Source organism: Vicugna pacos, unplaced genomic scaffold, assembly GCF_048564905.1.
Source record: "Vicugna pacos unplaced genomic scaffold, VicPac4 scaffold_19, whole genome shotgun sequence".
Classification (NCBI taxonomy): domain Eukaryota; kingdom Metazoa; phylum Chordata; class Mammalia; order Artiodactyla; family Camelidae; genus Vicugna; species Vicugna pacos.
Genome location: NW_027328740.1, coordinates 25,235,286 through 25,260,831, shown reverse-complemented (window position 1 = coordinate 25,260,831; position 25,546 = coordinate 25,235,286). Strand labels below are relative to the sequence as shown.

The 25,546-nt window shown below is 39.1% G+C and overlaps 1 protein-coding gene across 2 annotated transcripts in view; it reads right to left on the bottom strand.

Annotated features, from left to right (window-relative positions):
- Positions 1-25,546, bottom strand: part of LOC140693334 (uncharacterized) — a 116,540-nt gene that overhangs the window by 70,372 nt on the left and 20,622 nt on the right. The window contains exons 1-3 of one of the 2 annotated variants that reach the window (XR_012069063.1): positions 17,121-17,382; positions 16,723-16,843; positions 16,184-16,436 (exon numbers count right to left, since the gene is read on the bottom strand). Coding sequence is in view for 1 of the 2 variants with exons in the window: in XM_072957268.1 (XP_072813369.1) it covers positions 16,619-16,843 (225 nt within the window). In the remaining variant the exon portion in view is untranslated. Of the gene's footprint in view, positions 1-16,183; positions 16,437-16,618; positions 16,844-17,120; positions 17,383-25,546 lie in introns of those variants that run through there. The other variant, XM_072957268.1, reaches the window with a different exon arrangement.

Here is a 25,546-nt window from a genome sequence, read left to right as displayed (position 1 = left end):
TGGTCTTTGTTGTAAAGCTCCTATATATCCTAGCTCTTCCTCAACCTCTTGGGAGCAGTCCCTCAGAGAGTTCTGAGAGACGGTCATCCTGGCTCGAGTCCTCCCGCCAAATGAAACATAACTCTTAACTTTTAGGCTGCACGTTTATTTCAGTCAACAGTTTTGGACACCATGAAGCACCACAGCAGATTTCTCTCCACCTGAACTCTCCAAGTAACCAGAGCCTTGGTACCAGCAGTGGCCCTTTGTGCTCATCCGCCTCCTCGGGGGGTCCAGATGAATTTGGCTGAGTCTCTCCTGGTTCTCAGATCTCACATATTGGTTGATGATCCTAAGTTTTATCTGGCGGTGTATCCAGGTACGTGGCCCTCCAGTTGAAAGAAACTGAGGTGAATTACCCACCCAGTGGAGACATCCCGAGTGGGTCCAAGTTGAAAGACACTGGGTTCAGGACTGAGTGGTTAGGTAAGAGGCTGGTCTAATGTTTTCCTCAATTTGGTTACCTCCATTGAATTTTTCAGGATAAAAGTAAAACTCTTATGAGGAAACTTTCAACTCCAAATTTTGGACCATCCTCCTGGCTGGTAACAGCATTCTCGGGTGACAGGGAATCTTCCAGGAGTGGTAGACACAAAGACTTCATGCCACAGAGTTGTCCCTGTGGGAAATCTTACTAGCAAATTTATTCTGAGAACCCGACCTTACAATGGGGAATAGAACTTTCAAAAAAAAAATAAAGAACAGAAAAGAAAAGAAAAAGAAATGACAGATTGCCAGTCTCCAAGTAAAACCCCAGCCAGATTTATGTACATACAAAACTTACAACATTAATCGGGAATAAGAAAAAAAAAAACTCACTCTGGAAATAACCAGGCCTGATAAAAACATTTTTTGGCATTCTGAACTTATAAAAACAAAATCCCCTTTAGTGGGAACTTGGATTTCTCTTCCTGTGTCCTTGAAATGTAAACGTTTTATCTTTCTCTGGATGTTTTAAGTGTGTGCATGTAAGTATATATATGTTTAGTTTAGTTTTTAAAGGAAACCTTGGACTCTGCCATACAAAAGTTCAAGTATTGTGTACATACGGTGGCCACGCAAATAAATTGGGATTCTAAGCAATTCTTTGATTGTACCAATTTTCAGATATTTTGCCATCTTAAACTTTGTTGCATCAGCCTGGACCACGAAGGCTTTAAGCTTTTGGAGAGTAAACCTTTGAATTTTATTTAGGCAACACCCCGACTCTCATGTGGAAGGGCCTCTTCATCTTATTGGTTTAAAATCACTATATATATATATATATATATATATATATATATATATATATATATATATATATATATATTTATTTATATATATATAAATTGATGGCCATATGATGGATTTTTTAATTTGGAAAAACTTTTTAATTGGTGAAAGTTTAAAGAGATCTCATTATAAACGGCTGTTTTATTGGTACCTATTAAAATAAAGTTTAAATGCAGAAAAATATATCTAATGGTTAACCTAAGAACTCAGATATAAAAATATAACTGGTTTGAAAAGCTACATTTTTGTTTTTCCTTTCTGATAAATGTTTTAGAGATGCTAATAAAAACTTAGTATAATTAATGTTAATTAGGTTGAATAACTGGAAAAAGGATTGTAAAAATGTCAAAAAAACAGATAAGTGGCTTATCCCAAAAGGATAAATATTTTTATATGGTTATTTTGAATGAGATAAATAAAATGGACATTTTTGGATTTACATACAGGGTTTTGATACTACACTACGTAAAGTTAAAAAAAATGGGCCAAAGAGTTCACCTACTCCATCCCAACATTAAAGTTCAAACAAGTCCGTTTTATTTACCACAGTTTAAAATATATTTATATGTAGACTGAAATACTTGATCAAGGATTGGGACAACAGACCAATTAATGAAATTAAAAATCGAGAAGGGCCTAAGCTCTTTGGCTGAAACTTGGGCAACCTAGAGACTTCTATAAAATTATATACAATGTACACCCACAAAAAAAAGGTTTCTGTCACTCCTTCTAGAAATAAGAATTATTGATTAAACTTAATAAATATAAAAATTAAAGGTATAAGATTTAATAAAATTGAGATAAAAGTTTGTGAAATTGGTATATTTAGATGGTCTTTATATAAACCTTTTGCTTATGTTGTGGGATAGATATGTTTCAGTGGAAAAACGCTTCCCCTTCTTGGTATTATAAGGCTGGGCACATGTCTATCCCTCTGAAAATATTAATTGAACAAATTAAAGGAAACCAATATAGTTACTTGAGACGTCCAATATAACGTAAATCTAAAAAGTAATTTGAGTAGCTAAAAAAAAAAATATAGGTTTACCCTGGGTTTAACTTATAACTCAAGGAAAAGAGACCTTAATAAATGTCTTATGCAAGCTTTGGAAGACAAAATAAAGAAAACCTTAGTTTTAAAACATGGAATTCTTTGTTTACAGCTCTTCTCACTGATACAAAAATGCCAATTAAGGAGATAAAATTGGGTCTGGGTGACAGAGCATTTATCTGGGGACCTGGAAGAGAGTGTCTTTGTCTTGCAGATCAGAAATATAAATACAACAAACAGTGACCTAGGACTGAGCCTAATTAGCTCAACGAAATAAAACTTGAGGCCATGAAATTTTTGGCATTTTAGAACTCAGAACTCTGACGGGTCCTTCAGACTTTGTGAGGAAATCTTAATTATCTGTTTCATAAATAGTAAGCCTTAGTGATTTGAGCAAGCAAATTCAGCTTACTCCAACTATTATTATAAATATAAGTAAGTTTTAAAGTGAAGCTATGAGATCTCTAGCTTTTGTCTGTTTATAAGCCTGCATACAGATTATAGAAGTGAGATATTTCTACTGCTAAAAAAAAAAAATTTCGAAGTCAAAGAGCTCTGCTTAATTGATGTAAAAATATAAGAGCTTAAAAATTAAGTATTTTTAAAATAAAAACTTAACAAATTGACTTTCAGTGTCATGTGAATTGGAAAATATTCAATATTAAGGTAATATTTGATATTGTTTAGTTTAAGTATGTTCTAATAAATATAGACATCTTTAAAATCATCCATCTTAACTATAATACCTTTACTGTACCTAGGTTTAATGAAAGTCAAATAAGATCCTGTTATATCTGTTGCAGATTTGTCAAAAAAAAAAATAACACTAATGTGCTGTGGTAAAATTTTAAGTAAATTAAATGCAAATAAGATGAGAGCTTTGGGTAAATATTTAAAATATATTTTTAAAATGTATGCTTAAAATAATCTCTAAATGTTTGATATCTTTAAATTCTAGAGTTGTGCTAAATTAAGTTAAATGACAAGATTTTATTAAATAGCTATGCCATTTTCAGATAAAATAAGATTGAAATATGAATTACTTAACATTTAACTTCCTCTTACAGTGAAACTAAAGGTGTTTAGAAATATCAATAAATGGTTGGTGTCACACAGAAATAGTCTCTATTAGTAAGGGAATGATCTCAGTATCCTAGGAAAGTAATATAAATGCGTAAAGGAAGATGTAAGAATGGAATAATACTTTGTTAATGAAAAATAGTGACTTTCTCCTGAAGCTGGTTACCTCTGAATGGAAGACAAAATAAGGGACACACTAATATAAGTATAGAAAGCTGTGGAAGGCTTGTGGAAAAGGAACCCTGAGGAAAGTTTTGTACGTGGTCAGAATTGGCTAAGTTTAGAATCAAATTGGGCAACGTAAATGAATCTTAGAAGTTAGCTGGAACAAGATTAGATTTGGTTTTCTCTCTGTTAAGAGGAAAAAATTTTCTTAAAATATTAATCCACCTTCAGTAACAGATTGTAAAACTTCTTATACCACTTAGCTGATCTGTTCTGCCTTTACATTTGACATATTCTCTTGTTAATGAATTAGTACTACTTTACAGTGATCTATATGTTTATCTGATCAAGTGTTCTGAAATCTTTCACAAAGCTCCCCAAATATAAAATTCTAATTAATTAAATAAAAATTAATTTAATTAATTAAAATTCTTTTAATCTCCAGTTAAGTTTGGGATGCTACAGAAGGCCCCTGAAACATCCCAAAGAGAGATTTTTAACTATAAAGTTTCATTTGGCATTTTAAATAACATGGAATTGTCAAATGAATCATAAAACTTCTAAGGTTATATTGAATGAGAAATATTATTAATATAGGTATTGTAGAAATTATATGGACTCCCTAAAATTCTGGTTTATCTGAAATGTTACCAGTGATAATTATGGGTATAGTGAACAGGTTTCTTTATTGATTATAGTGTAACGGTGTTTAACCATGCTTTTAAATCTTTTGTCATTTATAGACAGTTAATTGTTTTCTTCTGATGGTTTTGCAAAATGCTTTCTCTTCAAGGAGATTTACTGATTTCTAATAAATTTCAAACTACAGCACTGAACTAAACTGGGTAAGACATTTTAAAGTTCTAATGAAAACTCTCATTAAAAGAATTAGTTACATGGGACTGATTAACCAGCTGAATATGGTTATAATTTTTGATATTGTTTGAAATACTACTGCCTTTTAACCTGTTTCCCAGACATAAAGAATCTCTTCTCCTTAAGCTAGTTATGGTTCACAGCAATTTGATAAATTATAACTATGTATACAGACTTGGAACAGTTATCTTTTCTCTCTATCTGATCCCTCAAAAGACTAAAAATACTTAGGTCCCCAGTGGCTCTATCAGACAAATTGGGGAGATCATCTCCTATATAAAGGTATTTTAAGGATTTTAAAGAGAAAAGAATTTACCTAAATCTGTAAGGCAAAAATCCATGAAAAGCCTTGACGTGGCTTTCTTGGCCTTAGAAAACCTTATTAACATTCTACCCTGAGACTCCGTATTAAAACTTCCAACACAGTCAATTTAAAAAGCCTATATGATCAAATAATCAGATTTAATTTGTAAAGAAATTAATCTTGATTTGGCTATATTTGAGAAAACTGAGGGTAACTTTAGAGAGAAAAAAATTATATTTTAGTCGATATTAAATTCTAGTTTTGTTAATTGAGGTCCATATTTACTAAGACACTTCCCAGATCATTCCTTGCTGTTATGTCACACTGCTCTACAGTTTAATTGAATTATGAAAAGAATACTCTAGGTTTGATTCTGAAGCTCAGTAATCTATCCTTGGGTAAAATTCCAATGCCCCATGACCTGCAGCCAGGGGATTATACATACTGCAACAGGCATGACTTAAAGAACTGTCTCCAACCTGAATGGAAGGACCCTTTTTCAGATACTCTTAACTAGACCATACACACCAAAGCTGAAGGAAACGGAGTCTCGGATTCATTTCCTATCTGAAACAGCCCCTGCAGTGCACTGGCCTATAGAGCGCTGCTCACCTTAAAACAATGCCCAAATGGAGAAAAAGCTTCCATACCAGGATGAGAAGAAGACGACATCTGAGCTAGACTGCTGACCCAAGACACCGGACCAGGACTGTATACCAATTACTTTGATAATTTCTCCAACCTTTGATTATGAACTACTCCAATTGTTAAGTTTATGATAAATTACCTATGTCTAGTACTTCTGTGTTACCTTGGTGGGTTTCCCTACTCCAAGGCTCTAACTAGATAGCCCTCAGAAACGTTATTCTAAAAAGAATTTATAGTTCTGTTTAGGCCACTGTTGATCTTACAAGGTGGGAGATTTCAACTGGCCAATTAATACCTGCTCTGACCCTGACCATAAATATGAACTTTCTCATAGGATCAAACTCAGAAACACAAGCAAAATTTTAACCCAAAAATACAACTTCTCGACTATTAAATTCTTACTCGTGACTTTATTAACGTTACTAGCTGTATTACTTATATCCTGTCTATTTTATAAAATTGTTGTCTGTTACATTTCCCAATGTGTAACTAGGCCCACAAGATGGATGATGGCTAAACATCTTGAAGAAACAGATAAAATTTATAACCCTGAATAAAATAAATATAATAGTGTGATTCTAGGTATGGGAATGAGCAAAGATGGGTAAACACTTCCTGGATCATAATAGAGTAGTAAGACAGGTGATCCAGAGAACTTTTAGTATCAACAGGGCCTGATAAAAAAACTAACACCTTGAATGGCAACTCAGAAGATTCTTCACCTGAACTAGGAATGAGCCATCCTAGCACCGTGGGACAAAATTGGTCATGAAATGTCTCTCAAAATATTGGTCGAATTTAGGACCAAGGGGGAACACTGTGAATGAAAATACTACAATGTGCATGAAAATACTGCAACCATGTCAGTAAACAAAGAATGCTGAATCCAAATCATCAGCGGCTGCTGCCAACCCCCAGCGAGTTCATGCCTACAGCCCGGCCTCTCAGCCACTCACAGTGGTGCCCTCTGAGCAGACTCAGTGCAAGAAAGGACAGGATACTGGCCCTAGATAGCCAGGTGCTTGCCAAAGGAATGAATTCAATGACCCAAATGTTTGCTTCCCACCATACATAGAAAACCACTAAATACTTGAACTTGAGATATCTGGTTTTCTTTAGATAACAAGCAATATTTTATTGTTCCAATTACCTGATATTTGTTGTAAAGATTCTATTTATCCTAGCTCCTCCACTACCTCTTGGGAGCAGTCCCTCAGAGTGATCTGAGAGGCTGTCATCCCGGCTCGAGTCCTCCAGCCAAATAAATCAAAGCCCTTAACATTTAGGCTGAACGTTTATTTCAATGACGTTCCAGAATAGACACAACTCATCAATTCTGTAATGGAACACACTGAATCAGGAACCAAAAGCGTGTTTTAGTCCAGAAAATCTCCAGGTTCCTATTTCTTCCTGTCATTATACAATCCCTCCAGAACTCATTACTTTGCTGTCTGCTCCTCTGGCAACCAAACTCAGAGAAGAGACAACTCAGCAGAGCGCCCTGCTGGGGAGAACACCCCGCAGAAGCACTGCAGGCTGCCTTCCCTCCCGCACGCTCTGCTGACCCTTGGTGTCCCCCGTGGAGACCAGGCCAACACAGCTCTTCCCAACAGCTGCAAAGTCGCACACGTTAAATAAATCATTTTATTTTATATGATATTTTACGTATATACCCATCTCTGAAAACAGCTTTGCCAGAAGCCCAAATCTTCAACATTAATCTGCAAAGGCAAATCAGGTCCCCAAGGGAAAACAAGTCTTAAGACGACGCTAAGGCCTCCAAAGTCCTCTCCACGACCATGAACCAAACTGCCTGCAGGTGTGCAGCTGCAGGAGGCTACATGTCTGCTTTTAAAGCAACCCCTTTCTGCCCTCGGGTGCTACAATGCCCTTTTATGCCCTCCCATCACAGGGCAAGAGCAGCCGCTGCAGAACCTTGCAGGGCAGCACTGACAGGACTGGACAAAGGGGATCAGAGTTAAACAAAGCATTCTGATGACACGAGCTTGTCACTGTGTCTCTTTACAGATGTAGATATATAGAGAGAGAAGTGGGGTGATATTGCTCAAAGTCACACAGCTAATAAGTGGCAAAGTATATAACTCTGCTCCTCCCTCCTGTGTGACGCCCAACTGGGACAACCACAGGGTTCTCTCGTGGCTGCCTGAACAGTCTTTTCCTATCACTCATGACACACAATAGTGTCTGAACTTAGCCTGCATTTGCAGCATCTTTTCCCTCCAGTTTCTCAGGAACAAGGCTGTTCGGGCCTGTATGAATTCCGGCTTCCTGAAATCTCCGTGCTCAGGCTGGTCTTGCCTGTGCATCCGGCCCGCTGCTCAGAGGCTCTTCCTCCCCTGCAGGAGGACGTTTCTAATCTTCACAGGGACACAACCTCAGGGGAGCTCTCCTCTCACCCTCAGCATGGCAGGTGTCCCAGGCCTCATCCCGAGCAGCCCCATTAGGACGGTGTCTGCCCAGCTCTGCTAGTCAGATCAGCAGCCTCACTGCCAGGGATTATACCCAGGTCACACTGCAAACCTACTGCCCGCCTCACAGCCCCCAGCCAGCAGGTCACCTGGAAGTCACAGCAAGTGCCCCACCCAATCCAGAAGTCTCTTCTTTTGCCAGCACCACTGATGAATGGTTTCCAACCTTCGGACAGTTTCGCACAAAACAGCACCTTCTACAGTGAAACGGGTGGTTTTTCTTCTGCGCCTCATCCTTACTGGAAACGTAAAAGGAAACCAAAAGGCCTTTTCTCAACCCTTTTCTGATGAAACCCTCCCACCCACAATACTCATATGCTCAAGAGCTTTGGATCCACATGATTTTCGTTCTCTTAGGCTAAGTGGCTCAAAAAACTAAGGGATTCTTTCTCCTTTGAGGTTATTAGCACTCAGTTTCTCGGCTTTAATCTGTTTTTGTCTCTCTCTTCAGTGACCCTAGCAGTTGCCACCTCTTACTCCCTTCAGCAGCCTCCCTCCCAACTTCAAGTCTAGGAAATCAGCTGTGATGAGGGGCACGGGGGCAGTCACAGAAGATGCAACTAAGGCACAGAGAGGCTACATAATTTGCCCAAGAAATCACCTTGAACCACCAACAGAGTGTGTCACGTCCCTCTGTTTAACTCTAATGCTAAGCAAGTTAACTTTTTGTAGATTATGTTTATAAACAGATGAGGTATGAAAATACATACAAGGACACACATCAACTCTAAGATATTCATTAACTCCACTATTTTGTTTCTATTTATTTTATTTCTATTAAAAAATTAAGAACCCCTGCAGTCAATATAGCAAAATGTTACTGGGTTTTAAATCCAGAATATACAGGGGTTGTGTCATTACTCATTCTTGTATGTATTTTCACAAGACAAAATGATTTGAAAGTCTCTCTCCCCGCCCCCTACTCACTACTGGCTCTCACCAGAGCTCCCAGACCACACATCTAACAGCCTTTCACTTTACCCACAGCTGAACTCATCAGTTTTCCCCCAGAACTCCCTCTGCTGCTTTCCCTCCTCAGAACACAGCAGGACCATTATTTAACTCATTAATCCACCCAGAAACCTGGGCCTTACTCCATCCTACCTTCACAGACAGCATTGATCCTTTCCTCTTTACCATCTAAACATGCCTTCAATCTGTTCGGTTTTACCCACTGACCGTCCCACCGCTCAATTGGAAGCCAACAACACTGCCCACCTGGACTCATGAGTCTCCCAGGTGGCCCCACAGCCACTCTCCCCTACTTGAGACAAATGTGATTGTGTCTCTCCCACGCTTTTGGACTCATTTCAGACCCACTGTTCTTAGAAGAAACTTCAATTTCTTCACCTGGTGAAGGTCCTTGCCATGAAACTGTCAGCTCAGTAAGGGCAGGACACACCCTCGTCCCTCGGCTCCACCATCTGGCAGAGCATCAGCTTGGGAGGATTGAGTTCTTAGCAAACTACTTCACTTATCCATACAAATCCATGGTAGATGAGAAAGATTTTAGATGTTGAGCTCGACTATTAATTTGGGGATTTTGCACTGGCAACCTGCAAGTATATATTCCAATTATTGTGTCTTCTTAAAACCATACCCAGATTAAAGGAGTATTTGTGGAATGTCTTCAGAGTAAAAGGGACTGTACTTTTACAGATTTTATGTTTTAAAATATGAACAACCCGGACAGGGTCAAAAATAGAACCGCCTCACAAGTGACAGAAGACAGGTGAGACGCATATAGCAACAGGTCACAAAGATGGTAAGAGCAAAATTGTTTCTCCAACCCCCAAAACATTCCTCCAAGAACTGAAAACTCAGAAATTTGAAAGTAAAATACTATCATATAAAGAAAGAAAATAAATAATCCTCTTCATCAGGGTTTCTAGATCTGACTGCAGAGTTATTAGCAGGCCATACTGAATCCTAGCACAGAAAAATCAGATGGACTAGTGGTGAGTAAGTTCCAGGAAAATGGCAGTAACTCCTCCACTTGAAAGAGGACACACACTCACTTGTTCAAGGTGATTGTAAACCACATTCTGCAGAAATTCAGAAGATTCAGGCACCGCTTCTAGATGGTGATGACACGGAAGGACGGCTTGGATGCATGCTTCTAACTGAGTCACCGGCATTCTTACACTGCAGGGGGAAATGGAGGCCCTCAGCCAAGAGCACAGTTGTTCCTGTCATGTATCCCAGGCCGTGCCTCGGGGACTCAGTGTACTGTAGCAGTCCGGCCCCAGGTGAGGACCCGCAGCGTGGCCCAAGCAAGCAGGAGGGGCACTGTGCTTGAGAAATCCCATCCCCCATGGGGGCAAGAGGGGCTGGTGGGGTTGTGTGAACCTATAAATGCTCATAGAAATACACCTGCATACATTGAAGTGATAAAATTAAAAGTAGCAGGCTATTTAACAAAATTTCAATTGTCAGTGTTAATTTTACCATTCCATTCCGCTTGTCCCCTGCACTCTGAGACAGGCTTAGGCTCTCTCACACATGCAGCTCTGATGCAATGGTTGTGAAGTTATTTTACTTTGCTGCAAGTGTCTTCGCTCCCAGTGTCACTGTGACTGTCGTCTCTTAACACAGTCAGATATCTTCCTGCATCTCTCCCTGAGTTCCTTGCTCCTGCTTCTCAGATCCTGAGATAAAGAACAGGTGAAGGCACATGACTGGAAAAGTCAATGTGGACTTGACCAAAGTCCTCAGTGACCCCCTAGGTGAGTGCTGCCCACCCCTTACCTTCGATTCTCAAGGTTCTGCCCAGGGTGACATCCAGCCAGGAGAGAGTCCTGGGCCCTATTAAAAGCTGTGTGGCTTGGGTGCAGGGAAAGCTGCAGGAGCTGGTTCTGTAGCCGGTCCCATCCACACCTCTGCTCCTCTCTCTCCCGAGGCAGCACTGCCAAGCCCCCAGGCTCCCTGAGCTTCTGTCTTTCTCTTCTACTCTACTTCAAGCCCTTTTCCTCTTCCTTTACTCCCTGATTATCCCTAGCTGGAGTGATTTTTCTATCATAGAATCTGAAAAAATTTCCTGCAGCTGAAAAAGAGGTGCCAGAGGTCAACGCGCATATGGTGGTTCCTGAATAGAGCCCCTGGTTAGGGGGACCCTCACCAACACTCACAGGGCATCAGGCATGTTGCAGGGTCGACCACCACCAACAAGAGTTTGCTGTGACACCAAGGCACGCACAGCATCCCTGCTCACTAAATTGTAGTTGTAGTCCTTTATTAAGAAGCAAAAATAAAAAAATTGCTCATGTTTCTTACTAAAATTATTTATGAGGGAGAAAAAGAAATTGTAATAGAACGAACAAATTTCACTCCATGTTAGATGTGTTCATTTGGCTTTAATCCTGTACCTTGTTTTCTAGGCTCAGACTTGCTATCTCTGCACCTTTTGTAAAAGAAAGTTGCCTTTAGCCTGAAATATCCAGGAGGGCCTATTCTCCGGGCTCTGATCTTTAAGGATATTTGCTCTTCTACACTTATGTATAGATGGCAAGTTGTAAAATAGTGAATAACCTTTCTTTTTTTTTGGAGGTTTTACAGGGGCACCATAATTTGACCCACATGGACAGCTGCAGGAACAAAGGATTTCAAGGACAAACAATTCATACAGCAAGAAGTTTGCAACAACCAGCCACATCCCCGCCGCTTTTTAGTATAAAAGGAGACTGAATTCTGCCCTGGGGAAGAGAGTTCTACTGGATAACAATATGCCATTTTCTGGGTCTGCCAGCTTTACAAATAAAGTCTCTTTTCCTTACTCCAACATCTCATCTCCCGATTAATCGGCCTGTCATGCAGCAAGCAGAACGAGTTTGGACTTGGTAACAAATTGACTGCCTTAGAGGTAGTATGTCTCCACTGTTTCCTCATTTCCAGTATTTCACCACCTATCAATTTTATATGCTTTTTAACAACATGAACAAAAAACCTATTACAAGGAATTGATTCCACAGAAATAAAATTATTTCTACTCCTTCAAAACTTTTTTCTTTTCTATTTTATTTTGTTTTGCTTATTGAAAAGAAAATAAATTCAAATCTTTTTATTTCACGTATTTTTATAACTAGATATTGTAAATACTACAAAGATATTTAAATTGCAATAAAAATTGTTCATATATTAGTATAAAGATATATACACAATCAATGCAGATTAGGAAAGGAGTAGATATTTACTAAAAATCCACTGCACATCCAGTCTTTTACAAGCATATCCTGGAATATAAGCTCTATTATCCAGGGTCCCCCACCCCCAATCTCACTGTGGAGTCCCTTAGTAATCAACTACCAAGGCACCAGCATAGAACCATGAGATCACTATTTTAGGTATAAATGAGAGTATTAGCTCATTCAATTCTAAAACAGAAACCTTAAAATAAATACTGAACTTACTTACAGATAAACAAATTTGGACACAAAAAAGTACAGTTTCTCCCCAAATTCACAAAGATAATAACTGGTAAAGGCAAGATTTGAACTCATCTGCCTTGAATATAAAGCTAAGTTGGAAATCCCCTTCAACTGTGGAGGACCAGCAGCACAGCCTGTCACCCTATCTTTGTTCAGATCTGGCTTTAGACAGCCTGAGACAGCACCCCTTCCTATGGAACTCGAGGGCAAACAATAACAATAAGGATTTTATATTCAGTAGTTTCTTAGGTCTCAATTATATAAAGTGTCAGCAGGTCAGCAGAAAACTCTGGGAAATATGAGTGGGTCCAGAGCTTTTTGCTGATAAGAAACTCAATCTATCAGGACAGAGTGACCTTCCCATGAGAGGCCTCATGGACCTAAACTAAAGGCAACTGAGCAATGAAAACTAGCAAGAACATGGAACTCAAGCAAGAAGGATCCCTACCATCCCCTGCCCAGTTGCCTCTTCACCTTTGTGGACAAGACGGCAGAAGGTCCATGTTCTTGTCCAAGTTACAACATCATGGATTCTCACCCATATAATATTACGACTCTATGCTGTCTTAAGTCCTTTCCAACTAAAATATGATGACACCAATATCTCAGCGGAATGTCTATGTCTCCACTTTCTCTCTTCTATTAGGAGACTATATCTATGGCCACAAAGCCGAAATTCAATTAAAAACACCATGCACGAAGCCTGGTGAAAGTCTGTGTAAGAGACATTGTTCTCAAGCTCAGTGAGTGAAAACTCAGAAAAAGTGGTCCTTATCCCTCTGCAAGTGGAAGGTAGCCTGATTGTGTGTGTGTATGTGTGCACACGTGTGTGTGTAAATCAAATACAATGTATTCTGGGATGTGCACAGATTTTTTTTATGTTACTCTCATTTCATGAGGATGAGCCAACCTTTAAAGTAATTTGAATCTACTATTCTGAGAGAGTCTCAGGATCTTTTGGTGGAGGATGGGAAAGGGGAAAGGAAAGGAGGAAAGAAGTAAATGAAGCAAAGCTGTAAGTATACTGCTAGGGAAAGGCAAGACATTAATTTTGTTCCTACTTGCATCACACACAAATTAGGGACTGGCTTTCCCACATGTCTTGTCAAGCACTGAGTTGCAGAAGAACAGGTGACAGCCCATTTCTCACTGAGCTTGTGACTGTACGTGGCATCTTATAGACACTAATTATTTAACCTGATCAAACAATCTGGCAGCAGGCTGTAATTCTCCTATTTTGAGAGATAAGAAAACAGGAAGTGAAATAGGGTATATAGCTTGACCAAAGTCAGAGGACAAGTAAACTAAAGAGGATGAATTCAAACTCAGATCTGAATGCAGAGTCTGATCTTCCCACTCCGAGGGCTGGAAATTCCTTAACACACAGGGTCCCCAGCTCCTCTGCTTTGTTCCTGGCACCAAGCATTTCCCATGGCGATATTCTCCAGTTCTCAGACACAGCGCTCTGTGCAGCCAATAACCTCCATTCGACCTTGATCATCTACCTGTCACGCCCACCAGGCTTCACCAGGCAAGAAAGCTGGCTTTCAACTGCATACAAAGCCACCCCTGTTTTATCCTGGACTCTTCAGCGGCTTTTCCAGCGTAAACACAGCCATGAAAGTGCTCACAGTTTGTACATGAGCCACACTACCTCTCTCCATCTCTGTCCCCACCTATACTACTTTGCTATGACCATTTTGAGAATCTTGGAAACAAATTTTTAAAAACAGAAAAGAAAGGATTCTGTAACAAGTACTTAATACTTACAATTTTAAATGAGAAGTTACAAAGTGAGTATTTACAAACCGAATCTGCCTTCCTAGGTGTCAGTTTTAACAGTTAAAATATACAATAGCAAAAAATTCTGACTTAAATAATTAACAAAAACATCAACAATAATCTGGAATAAACTCAAAAATAATGCCCATGTTGTACATGGTGGAAGTACAGGACTGTACTGTGGGGTAAAGTAAGAGGTGTGAAAGTAGAGACATCAACACTTTGTATGGAGGAAAGCAGTTTTGTAAAAATGTACGTTCTCCTAAAGATAATTCAAAAGTACTAAAAAATCCCACGAGAGCACTTCTTTTTTTTTTTAACTTGAAAAATTATATTAGAATTCTTCAGGAATAATAAAGTCATAATACTAACCAAGAAAATTTGGGATCGAAAAGAGAATCAAAAAATCGCACTGTCAGATATTAAATAAATGTTTACAATATGTAAGATATAGTGCTAGTGTAAGAAAGTAAGATTGATAAAAATAAACCATGAGCTCAAAAAGAGACTCTAGTGTACATAAGTATTCTTTACAGGTGGGATTTCAAGTTAAAAAGCAAAGTAGGAATTCAATAATTGTCTTGGGACAATCAGAGAATCCCCTGGAAAAAACAAATTCTATTCCAGTCATAATGACCGCAAGAAAAATTACAGAATGTGATGTGAATATTAGAAAGTACTAATAACAGCGAATATAATTCTTTGCTCATATTAATTCAACTTCTCTTCACTATAACAAGTACCATCATCATCTCCATCTTAGAGATTAAAAAAACCTACAGAAGAAATTTATACCATTATAAGAAAGTATTTCTAAGAATAATATCAGGAATTAAACCCAAAAAGAAGACATTTACAATCTTAAGATTATTTTGGGCCACAACAAAAATGAACCTACTGAACAAAATGAAAGGCAAAATATGACAAGGAAAAGCTCTCTGATACATGTTGATGAAGACAAGGGGTTAATGTTCATAATATACATAGAGCTGTCACAAAGCAACAAGAAGCTGCCTCACTTAAATGTGTGCAAAGGACAAAAGAGATCATTCACTTTTTAAAAGTCAGATGGCTAATGAGTGAAAAATGCTCAATACCTCACTGGTCATCAAGTGCAAATTAAAACAATGAAAAAGTACTTTTGCTCATCATATTGGCACATATTTTTAAAAGATATTCTAGCTAGTGTCCATCTTTGAGAGAACAAACTGTGAGCGATCTTTTGGAGGATGACATGTCAATGGATATGTAAACTCTGAAAAACGTGTGTACACACAGGCTGAACTCCACATTTTGGAATCGTTTCATTTAGAAAAATTCAGTTCAAAAAGATGTACTTATCAGAGCATTTACACAGCACTGTTTACAATGGTGAGAAGAAAAGCTGAAGTGAAATCATATCCAGCGATAGAGAATTGGTTACATAAGTTATTCTACATCTTTTCATGCCCCACAGGAGAAGGAATTTCTTGATTCACTTGAAAGGAGCCTGTGATTTATGTAGTTGTCACATCCAAGGACTAAATTTCCAGAAAACTTAACGAAAATAATACTCATACAAGATCACAGGAATGTTTGTATAAGAAGTATGCCAGTCAAACACCCTTTCTGACAGTGGAAAATGGAGAAAACTTAAGTGTCCACCATCAAGACAATGATGCGGTAAATCACGGTGAGCTGTGGGCACTAAAGTTCCGGTGTTTCGGCGTGGTCCAAGGCCTTGTCCACAGTACGCTCCCACGAAAGGTGTCCTTACACAAGAGACCAAACCTGCATATCAGGAAAACCCTCTACTCTATCTGAAAGGACCGGGTGAGTCTGGAGAGAGAGGACGTCTGTGATATATACCTGAGTGAATAAACCGAGCTGCAGAAAACATATAGTATGGCCTTATTTTTCAATAAAGCATATATACACACACATAGACATAGATTTCTCATATACGTGTATGTATGTGTTTATTTATATGACATAGGCATAAAGGTCATGAAATATATACTCCACATTGTCAGCAGTTTTTACTCTCAGGAAAAAAGGGGAAGGGATGTAGGGGACTTTCGGTACCACAACAGATCTCTTTTCAGAATTTCAGTTAAGTATACTTGGAATTTAAAAGTTTATTTAAGTCCAAAGTAAAATGGACGAGGACTCCACAAGACAGAATGCTATACTAGTCATTAAAAATCATGCCAGGGGAGATAGAATATTGTAGAAAAATGTGTAATAAGCCGAATGGAAAATGGAGGTCTCCACACAGTATACAGGCACACATTGCTCGCTGGTTTTTATGACAGAGGTAATACACACTGATGAAAAGAACAGAAAATAGATGTTAATGTGTTAATTATTATCTCTGAGTACTGGCACCAGGATAGATCCATTTGAACCTTTTTTCATACATTTATATTAAATACACACTATTTTTCATCTGAAAAATGCATTTTTAGATGTCTAGTACCACACATTGGAAAATTACACGAGTACTTACAGAAACAAATAACTAGGAGACACCGCAGCAGCGTCACAAAGTGTAGAAAGGGCGATCCTGAATAACACCGCGCAGTTACATAAGGACCCACAAAGTGAGAGCACCTGCTGTAACAGGGCGCGGCCCCCTTCCATTTGTCAGATGTGTCTTCAGGGCTGAGGCAGTTCTGAGCACGGCCAGTGTCAGTGCTGGTGTCTGGATGGATGCCACTGGAGGTGAGGGCACCTGCAAGCCGAGAGGAAGAACAGAAATCATCCTCTGCTTTTTCTGTCTTGTTTCCTTGTTACTTTTAAAGAGAGGCGGAAATAAGATAAACTGGATCTTTCCTACTGAAATTTCAGTAATGAAACCATTTTTAAAGTGATCACAACTTATATTCTGCCTATGACTGTCTTTACAACAAAGCATCATATTTATAAAATGTTAATTAACTCAGTTAATTAACTCCCTGTTGAAACATTCTAGTAAAGAGCATGAACTGCAGTATGTAAAAGAACCACACCTGCAGTGACTAGCTCAGCTGTCTTGACGGCAGTGCAGTCAGCCCCCACCATCCCGTGGCCCTGAGCTCCTGATGCTGGTAAGAGAGCGCGCTGCTGCCTCAGATGGAAAGAAAAGGTGAAAGCATTTTCTGAAATCTACAGCACTGACAAAACATAACTGATAAATCCCAGGCTCCTTTGAGGCTGTCATTTTCCGTTTCTGGCCAACACCCGTCAATGAGCAGAACCACCCCATTCCCGAGTCATGGGACTCACGTGGGCAGAAGTTTTGGAGAAATTTCCAGGTATAGAATGTAAACCAACTATACATAAAACTCTGAAAAAGAAAAGATGCAATAATCTGATTTTGGAAGACACTAAAATATTCTCCTAAGCCTTAGTACTTGGAAAGGCTGGGCTTCTACTGAGCCACTTATTTATTTCACAGCCAATGAGCATCTCCCACAAACCCTGTTTCCCTGTGTCTGCTGGGAGCTTCAGGCACATTGATGTTGTCTATCTTATAAGTCACAAGGCAGAGGCGTGTGTCTCACGCTGGCAACTCTCACACAGGCTCAACTCCTAGCCTCACTGTATGAACTTGGCCCCATTTTCTCACCTGTTTATTTGGTACCTGTTCTTCTGTAAGCTGCCTGAAATGCTTATTGAAACAAGTCAGAAGAATGAGTGGGTAGAGAAATGGACAGATGGACAGGTGAGAGATGGGCAGAAAAACAGAGAGTCTCCAAGAGAAGGGGAGCAATCAAAATTACCTATGCAAAACCCTCTTCTAGTCAGGGAAGGAAACCACCACGGAGAAGTGTGAAGAGGCAGGTTGCTTAGGACTGTTTCCTGGATTCCATGAAAAGTCACACCAAGAGATGAGAGGGTAGAACTATAAATAATAAAAGAAAAAATCATGCATGTTTGAAAAATATATCTACATTATGTACTTTCTAAAGAATAGAGTCAAATTAGCAAGGCCCAATAACACAATCCTTGGGTATATACAGAAGTGAGAATCCCATCTCCAATCTGCAAGGCATCCCTTTGGAGCACTGAGAGTCTACACGGTGCAGTCATAAAGCCATCACCGCAAAAGCGATGCTATCCTGCACTTACGAGGAAAGAGCAGCTGTGCTCGGTCTGCCTACACGTGTCTTTTACACCCCTCAGCACCTCTACGGGGGAGGGACGCCTAGCGAGCCCCATCTCTGCAGGACAGAAAACAAGTCCAAGAGAGGCTAAGCCGACCTACCAATTCTCCATCTCACAGGACTTGTCACTCCAGACCAGGACTCGAACTCGGACCCACGTTTGTAACCACAGTACTACCGTATTTTATGTGCTTTTTGTGTGTATAATACATTTGTTTCTGGCATGAAAGGGTATTTAATAAATGATCGGTTGTCTTGTCTATCTCATTAGTTCACAATCTTTATATTTTTGAATTGTACTCTTCCCCTGGAGAAAGGAACGGAAAGAGCGGGGGTCAGAATGAGGTGGGGCTCCATTCTTTATCTGTTGCCTCATCTCATCCAAGTCCCCAAACAGGGAGAAAGAGCAAATGTTCTCTTCATCATTTAAAGAGAGGGCTCCAGTGACGGTGACTTACTCAACCCCAAAACCAAGTCTGGGGGAAGGGCACATGCAGCAACGAGAGCAGTATCACCTGTAGGAAGGCAAAAAGAGCTCAGGGGATGGCTCAATGGGTCAGCCTGATTTCATTTCAATCGATAATACAATAGCACACTCTAAAAAAACTAGAATGCAATGGATTTCCTCTTTCTTGACATCTAGCAAGTTTCCACATCTCACATGTAACATTATCACGAACTAGTGAAAGGAAGAGTCCACAGACAAGGAAAATCAATGCCACAGGCAGGCTGAAACACAGGCTGGAGGAAAGGAAGGGAAAGGGCATAGTAAAGAAGAGGGGAAATTCTGGGAAAAAGACATCATCACAAGGACTCTCAAGCATCATCCAGCAATCATATAATCATTCTTTCAAGAGAGAGTTACTTAGGTCCTATTTTGTGCAACATTGTACAGTGGGCGAAGCAAGAGCACAGCGTCCATGGTGGCAGCAAGCTGCGGAGCTCCAATACACTTCTGATCCCGGTACCTTGCACACTTGTCCTCAGTATAAAGGCAAAATATATAGTAAAATAATCCAATGTAAACTCTATGCAATGCTGAAAAAAATTAAAGAATACCTAAATACCTGGACAGACACACCACGCACATTCCTGAATCAAATGACAGCATTCTTGGGATGGCAGTGCTCCCCAGAGCGATCCATATATTCAACGTGGACTCGATCACAATCCCAGTGGGTTCCTCTGCAGAAACTGACTATCTGCTGCTACAATTCATATGGGAATTCGAGGATCTCAGTAACCAAACCGTACTTGAAATAGAAGAACAGTTTGAGAGGACTTGTAATTCTCAATTTCAAACCTTACAACTGTATCTCCAGGTGAGATTAGAGGCCATTTTTAAGTTATAATTGTGTTTATCCTTATTTTCTAAATTCTGTACAACGAATATACCTGTTAGAATAAGAAATTTAAAAAGTAAGGTATCTTTTAAAACATGCAAACCTATTCATTCATTGGGAAAAAAATATTTTGACTATAAAGAAGTAAACAAATATCTAGTGAAAAAGGACTATTTAAAAACAAGAGTGCATTTACATTTTTTGTAAATTGGAAACTGGAAAGCACAAACACATCAAGTTTCTAGGGAGAGTGTTGCAACATATTAATTGTTATTTCCAAAATTCTAATTGAACAATGAAAACTCAAGAAAGAGAAAATCTTGATTGACAGCCAACTGCAAACACATGGAGAGCAAAGGCCTAGAAATCACAGTTCCTTTAACTCTGCTACTAACTCAATAGGAGAGGAAATTCCTCAGTGAGGGGACAGTGGAATCCCATGCATAAGACAGGATACACAGTACAAACTGCACTAGAATTGGGGGTGATTTCCATAGAAGAATTCTAAAGTTACAACATTGATGAAAAACTATAAAAACACTGACAGACAGATTAAAACACACAGTCATATATATTATATAAAAACATATGAAGTCTGCCCCCATGTTGCATAGAAATACAAACATATTTGTTCATTTATGGGCACTGATTACTTTATCCCAGGTAGAATATTTCAACTAAAATAGATAATCAATAATACACTCCTCTTGTCAAAACTAGTTGATAAGTTACTCTGCTATGTATGCATAATGTGTCTAAGATAGATTTAAAATTAGTGAAAAAGATTTTTGTATGGTTTCTTGAACCCTTCTCAAAACACCAAGCTTAATTTTAAAATAAATCTGAGCAGTATTTCTATATGATCTTTTCCCTTGTGAAATGAACAACACAGTCTGTTGTCAAAATTCTTTCCTTACAATGATTCACGAGCACCGTATACTCACAAAACTGCTGGACAGCAAGGCACTATCCAGACACTGTGACAAATCAAATGAAACACAAGGAAGACAGTGACCCTATTCTGCAGGGCTTATAATCTGTTCCAACACCGGGTTTTTATTTGATTTGTTTGATTGGTTAGAAAAATAAAATCACTCAAGTACATTCTTCTTTGAGCATTATGTAAATCATGACTCTCTTTTTAGTGTCATGAGCAGGAAAGACTTGAGTATGAATTGATTAGATCAACTAGGCACAATCATCGCTGGAGCCTGTGTAATAAATAAGTACATGAGATCTAAAATAAACCTACACAGATCTCTGCAAGGAAAATGAAGAGGTGAGTTCCCCAATGAGAAAACAAACAATCAAGAAATCAAAAAAGGAAAACTTTTTCATTAATGATTCCAGGCAGTAGTGGAGCATGGTGGTGAAGATCACAAATGCTGGGGACAAACATGAGGGTCTGAAATCCCACAGCACTGGGTAGCTGTGACACTGATATTTCAGTGAAATTTTCTGCACCTCAGTCTCCTATCCATAGACTGGGGACAGCCACAGCACCCATCTCCTAGAACAGTCTTAAGAATTAAGTTATTTTTTATATAAAAGTTTAAATAAAATACCTCAGATTTTAAATATTACCCCAAAAGCTCAAGGAACAAAGAAAACAGTGATAAATTGGAGTTCATCAAATGTTAAAAATTTGCTTCAAAGGACACCATCCAGAAGGTGAAAAAACATCAGAGAGGAGAAAATTTTTTCAAATTATTTATCTGATTAAGTATTTGTATCTTCAAATAAAAGAAAAAACTCCTACAACTCAACAAGAAAAAGAGAACTCAATTAAAATGTGTATAAAGTATCTGAAAATGTATTTTTCAAAGAAAATATACAAATGGCCAATAAGCACAATCAAACGATGTTCAATATCATTAGCTGTAAAAGAAATCAAGTCAAAACCACTAGGAGAAACCGCTTCACACTTACTACAATAGGTTATAATAAAAAAAATGTGTAACAAGCACTAATGAAGACACAGAGGAAGCGGAGCGCGCAGCCCTTGCTTTTGAGGATGTAACACAGGGTGGCCACTTTAGAAAACAGCCTGGCAGGTCCTCAGAGAGTTGAACATTTGGTTTATGAATGACCCAGCATTTCTGCTCTCTGGTCACACAAGTAAGAGAACTGAAAACAAATGTCCACATAAAAATTCCTACAGGAGTATTCACGGCGCCATTACTCTTCACAAACAAAAAGCAGACACAACACAAACGACTATCACCTGATGAATGGGTAAACAGTAGGGCCCAGATATACAGTAGAATATAATTCAGCAATAGCAAAGCATAGAGTACTGACCCAGGCCACAACCTGGAAATACATTGAAAAAGTTACTCAGTGTGAAAGAAGTCAGTCACAATAGACAGTTCCATTTACATGAAATAACTTGTTTTACATGAAATGTCCAGCACAGGCAAATCCATAGAGAGAGAACAATGGCTGCCTGGGGCTGGGGGAGGATGAGGAAGATGGGAATGACTGCTTGTGCATACAGGGCTTCCTGTTGGGGGATGAAAATATTCTAAGATTGACTGCGATGCACAATTCTGGGCTTTGAGTAAAAACCGCTGCACATTTTAATGGGTGAATTGTATTAAAACTGTTAAGGACAAAAGCACCTAGGGCCAGAACCTTCAAATAGTAAATGCAAATTGCTAACTTTTATTACAGGAAGAAGAAACTGCCCTCAGCATGAAAGCAGGAGATCGGCAAATATGGGTTAACAGAATTGGACAAGAGCATTTCACTTGAAAGAGTTGCTGAGTGTACACGAAATATTCAGAAATAGGAAAATCAGCTTGACATCACGAAGAAGCATTCTGCTTCAAATGCAGATCAAGGATTCGGCAAGCCCAGCTGCTAGAAATAACCAGAGAAGAAACCTGGTTCTTACAACAAGCACCAGAGCCAACAAGGAAATGGTGGTGAGGAAAGCAGGCAGCCAAAAATCTGGAACAGTTTGCTACAAATAATTTCTCCACTGAAAATTCAAAAATAAAATGAAAGTGATGCAATGCTGAGCTGGCCTCACGTTAAAGGGCTTCCTCTGCTGCTCGACAGTTCTGTAACCCCGAATGAGAGACTCAGGAGAATCAGCATGGCTCCTGGCAGTCCCCAAGTGACTGCCCTCCAGCACGTTTACCACCATCACATCTGCCAGGGTTGTATTGCAGAGAAGAGACCAACTTCTAAAAGGCACAGGAAATGTTTACCAGGGAAGAAAAGGCTGCTGTCAGTCCTGGGACAGAGGCAGTGTGAGCAGAGGCCAGAAGGCTGCAGGTGAACTGGAGCAGACCTGGGGCAGGAAGGGACCACGGAAGAGCAGATCTCAATTTTCTACTCTCTCTCCCTAGAGGTAGGAGAGATAAAGCCTGCATCCTTCTCACCTGGAACTGTGGGTTCTGGCTGGCAGAAGTCTTACGTACAGGGAATGAATACTCAAGACTCTGTGGAAAAAGTCACGAAAGAGAGAGGGCGTAGGGACCCAACTCCACGAGCCTCTCAAATGATCCCATATTTATTGTGTATAATCAAAGGAAAACGTCATTAACAGTTGTGTGATAGTAAGCAGGAACTTGGGGAAAGAAGGATGAGACAGAGATTGTAGAATCCACCATGAGTACAAAGGCTTAGTGTATCTTTAGGTAAGTCATGGGGTGAGGGGAATAAGATACATTCTTTAGACATGTGAATTACAAAGCAGACCACCAGACCAGCTAGGTCCTTGCTTGGGGGATAATAGAGTATCTAACTGCACACAAGCGCAGCCTTTATAGCTGTGGGCCTGGGTCATTGCTTTGCGATGAGCAGAGTGCTATCTAAAACATCATCTACGCAAGCAAAGCATTATCTCTGCTTTTTAAGGCAAGGAGACAGGAGTGAGGATGCACAGGCACTTGCTTGCAAAGCAGTTACTAAGCATACGTTTTCTTCTTAAATTTGACAGGCGGCTGGGGTCTGTTACAATTTGTTAACCCAATCATGGGCTCCCACATGGAACCATTATGGAGGACACCCTAAGGTGACAAATCCTGGCTCTGGGTCTTTTCCTGCCAGCTTCAGCCACTCTAGCAGAGTCTAGGCACATTCCTGAATAATGATCATACAGAACCACCCACACTGTTAACTCCTGGTGCTTGAAACTTAATTTTAGCTCTACACAACTTAACGTAGAAAAGTTTCAGAAATAAAAGATATTATATTTACTTTATATCTCATCATAGGACTGATTTTTCTGATTGCTCTAAGCTGCTTCTTCTTGGTAAAGCACCTAATTCTGCAGGTGAATTCAGTACTTTCTTTGGGCATAACTAGCCAGTTTGGGCTCGCTAACTTCTATTGGTCAAATACCGATACACTTAATTGATTTCATTGTTCATCACTTTCAGCTGGGAGCAGAGGGAGTGTCACTCTGTTCCTCAGCCCACCCTCAACCCTTATCATCAGCAACTCAGGCCTCCGGAAACCAAAAAAAGCTTTTGTTTCCCTTCTACAGTTTCAACAAACCCAACAGGATACATAAGCCTGGAGAAAGAATTCAACACAAATGTTAAAACAAAAATCAATAAACCTGAAGCAACTCCATCTCCGAATCATGATACACAATGACATGAGATTAAGTGTGTCAGGCCCAAAGCATGGGTGAGCCTGACCACCTGATTTCTATTCTTCAAAGGAAGGAAAGTTTTCCTATTTTTTATTATCACTCTGTCATTGTTTCTGATTAAGCCAAAAACTAGTTTATGAAATAATTAAGCATTGAAATAACAGATTTTTGTTGTATCAATTACAGAAGGCATTCAGAGGTGTTAGGAAAAACCACCTCTGTAAAAAATGCAAAATTTCTTCCACTGTGAAGAACACGTATACAAAATGCAACAGAGAATTCAAGCTCTTGTGGAGAGGAGCAAAAGCCACAGAATCAAAGCAAAGTCATTACTATGAGTCAACTCAAAATTCACTGGACAATCATGTTCAATGCATTCAATGAAATTTAAAGGCATACTGCAAACCATACACTTAATGATCTGCAGGCTAGAGGAAGAATTTCTCTCTTTAACAGACAAGAGTAATCAATGGGGTGCCCCACCAAACAAGGACCAAAGAACAATCAGGTTTTTAACAGTTCTGATATATCAGCATTTTCTAAAGATCAAAATCCAGAAATTTTAAACATTGATTCACACCACAATGAAACAAGCACTTAAAAAAAAAGAAAAGAAAATAAGCACATAGAACATGTACATAGATCAATGAGAATTTCTTGAGACGCTGGAAGAAACAGGCTATAGTCTTTTACTTGAGAAATAAAACTACTTTTAAAGATAAATGCTAAAACACATTTCATCATTCATGTTGCCTTGAAAAATCTGAGGCACTTGTATCTGATTAGAAAAGCAATTCTGAGTAATAGTGTGTTACAATTCAGAGCCAGTTTGCTTTAGAAGAAAAGAGAAAAGAAAAGCTACCGTTTCTCATATACTGCACAAAGTGTGAAGTGTCTCCCTGCCTCTTTCTCCTCCCGTTTTCTAAGCTCATGCTTCCCAACCCTTCTGAAACAAGTATGAGAACCTCTTATTCCCGCCAATATGCCAAATGACAAAAGAAAATCAATTTATTTGTGTAAGTATATGCTTAAACCTTGAACTGGAAGAGAAAGATATCAGAAGTCTATATGGAACTTATTTCTACATTCCTGAAATCACACACACAAACGTTCACACAGACACAGACACAGACACATACCCCCTGGATTACTGGGAAATTCACAAGCTTAGGATTTCCATCTTCTAGAAGATAACTTTGTAGTTAGTTTAAAATACAAAACTGTCAGCTTTGGAAAGCCTTGATCACCTGCTAAACCATCCAAATATCAAAGAGACCCAATTAGCCTTCTCGGTAGAATGTAATTTCCCATGATGGCAAAACATACCCTAAAAAGTC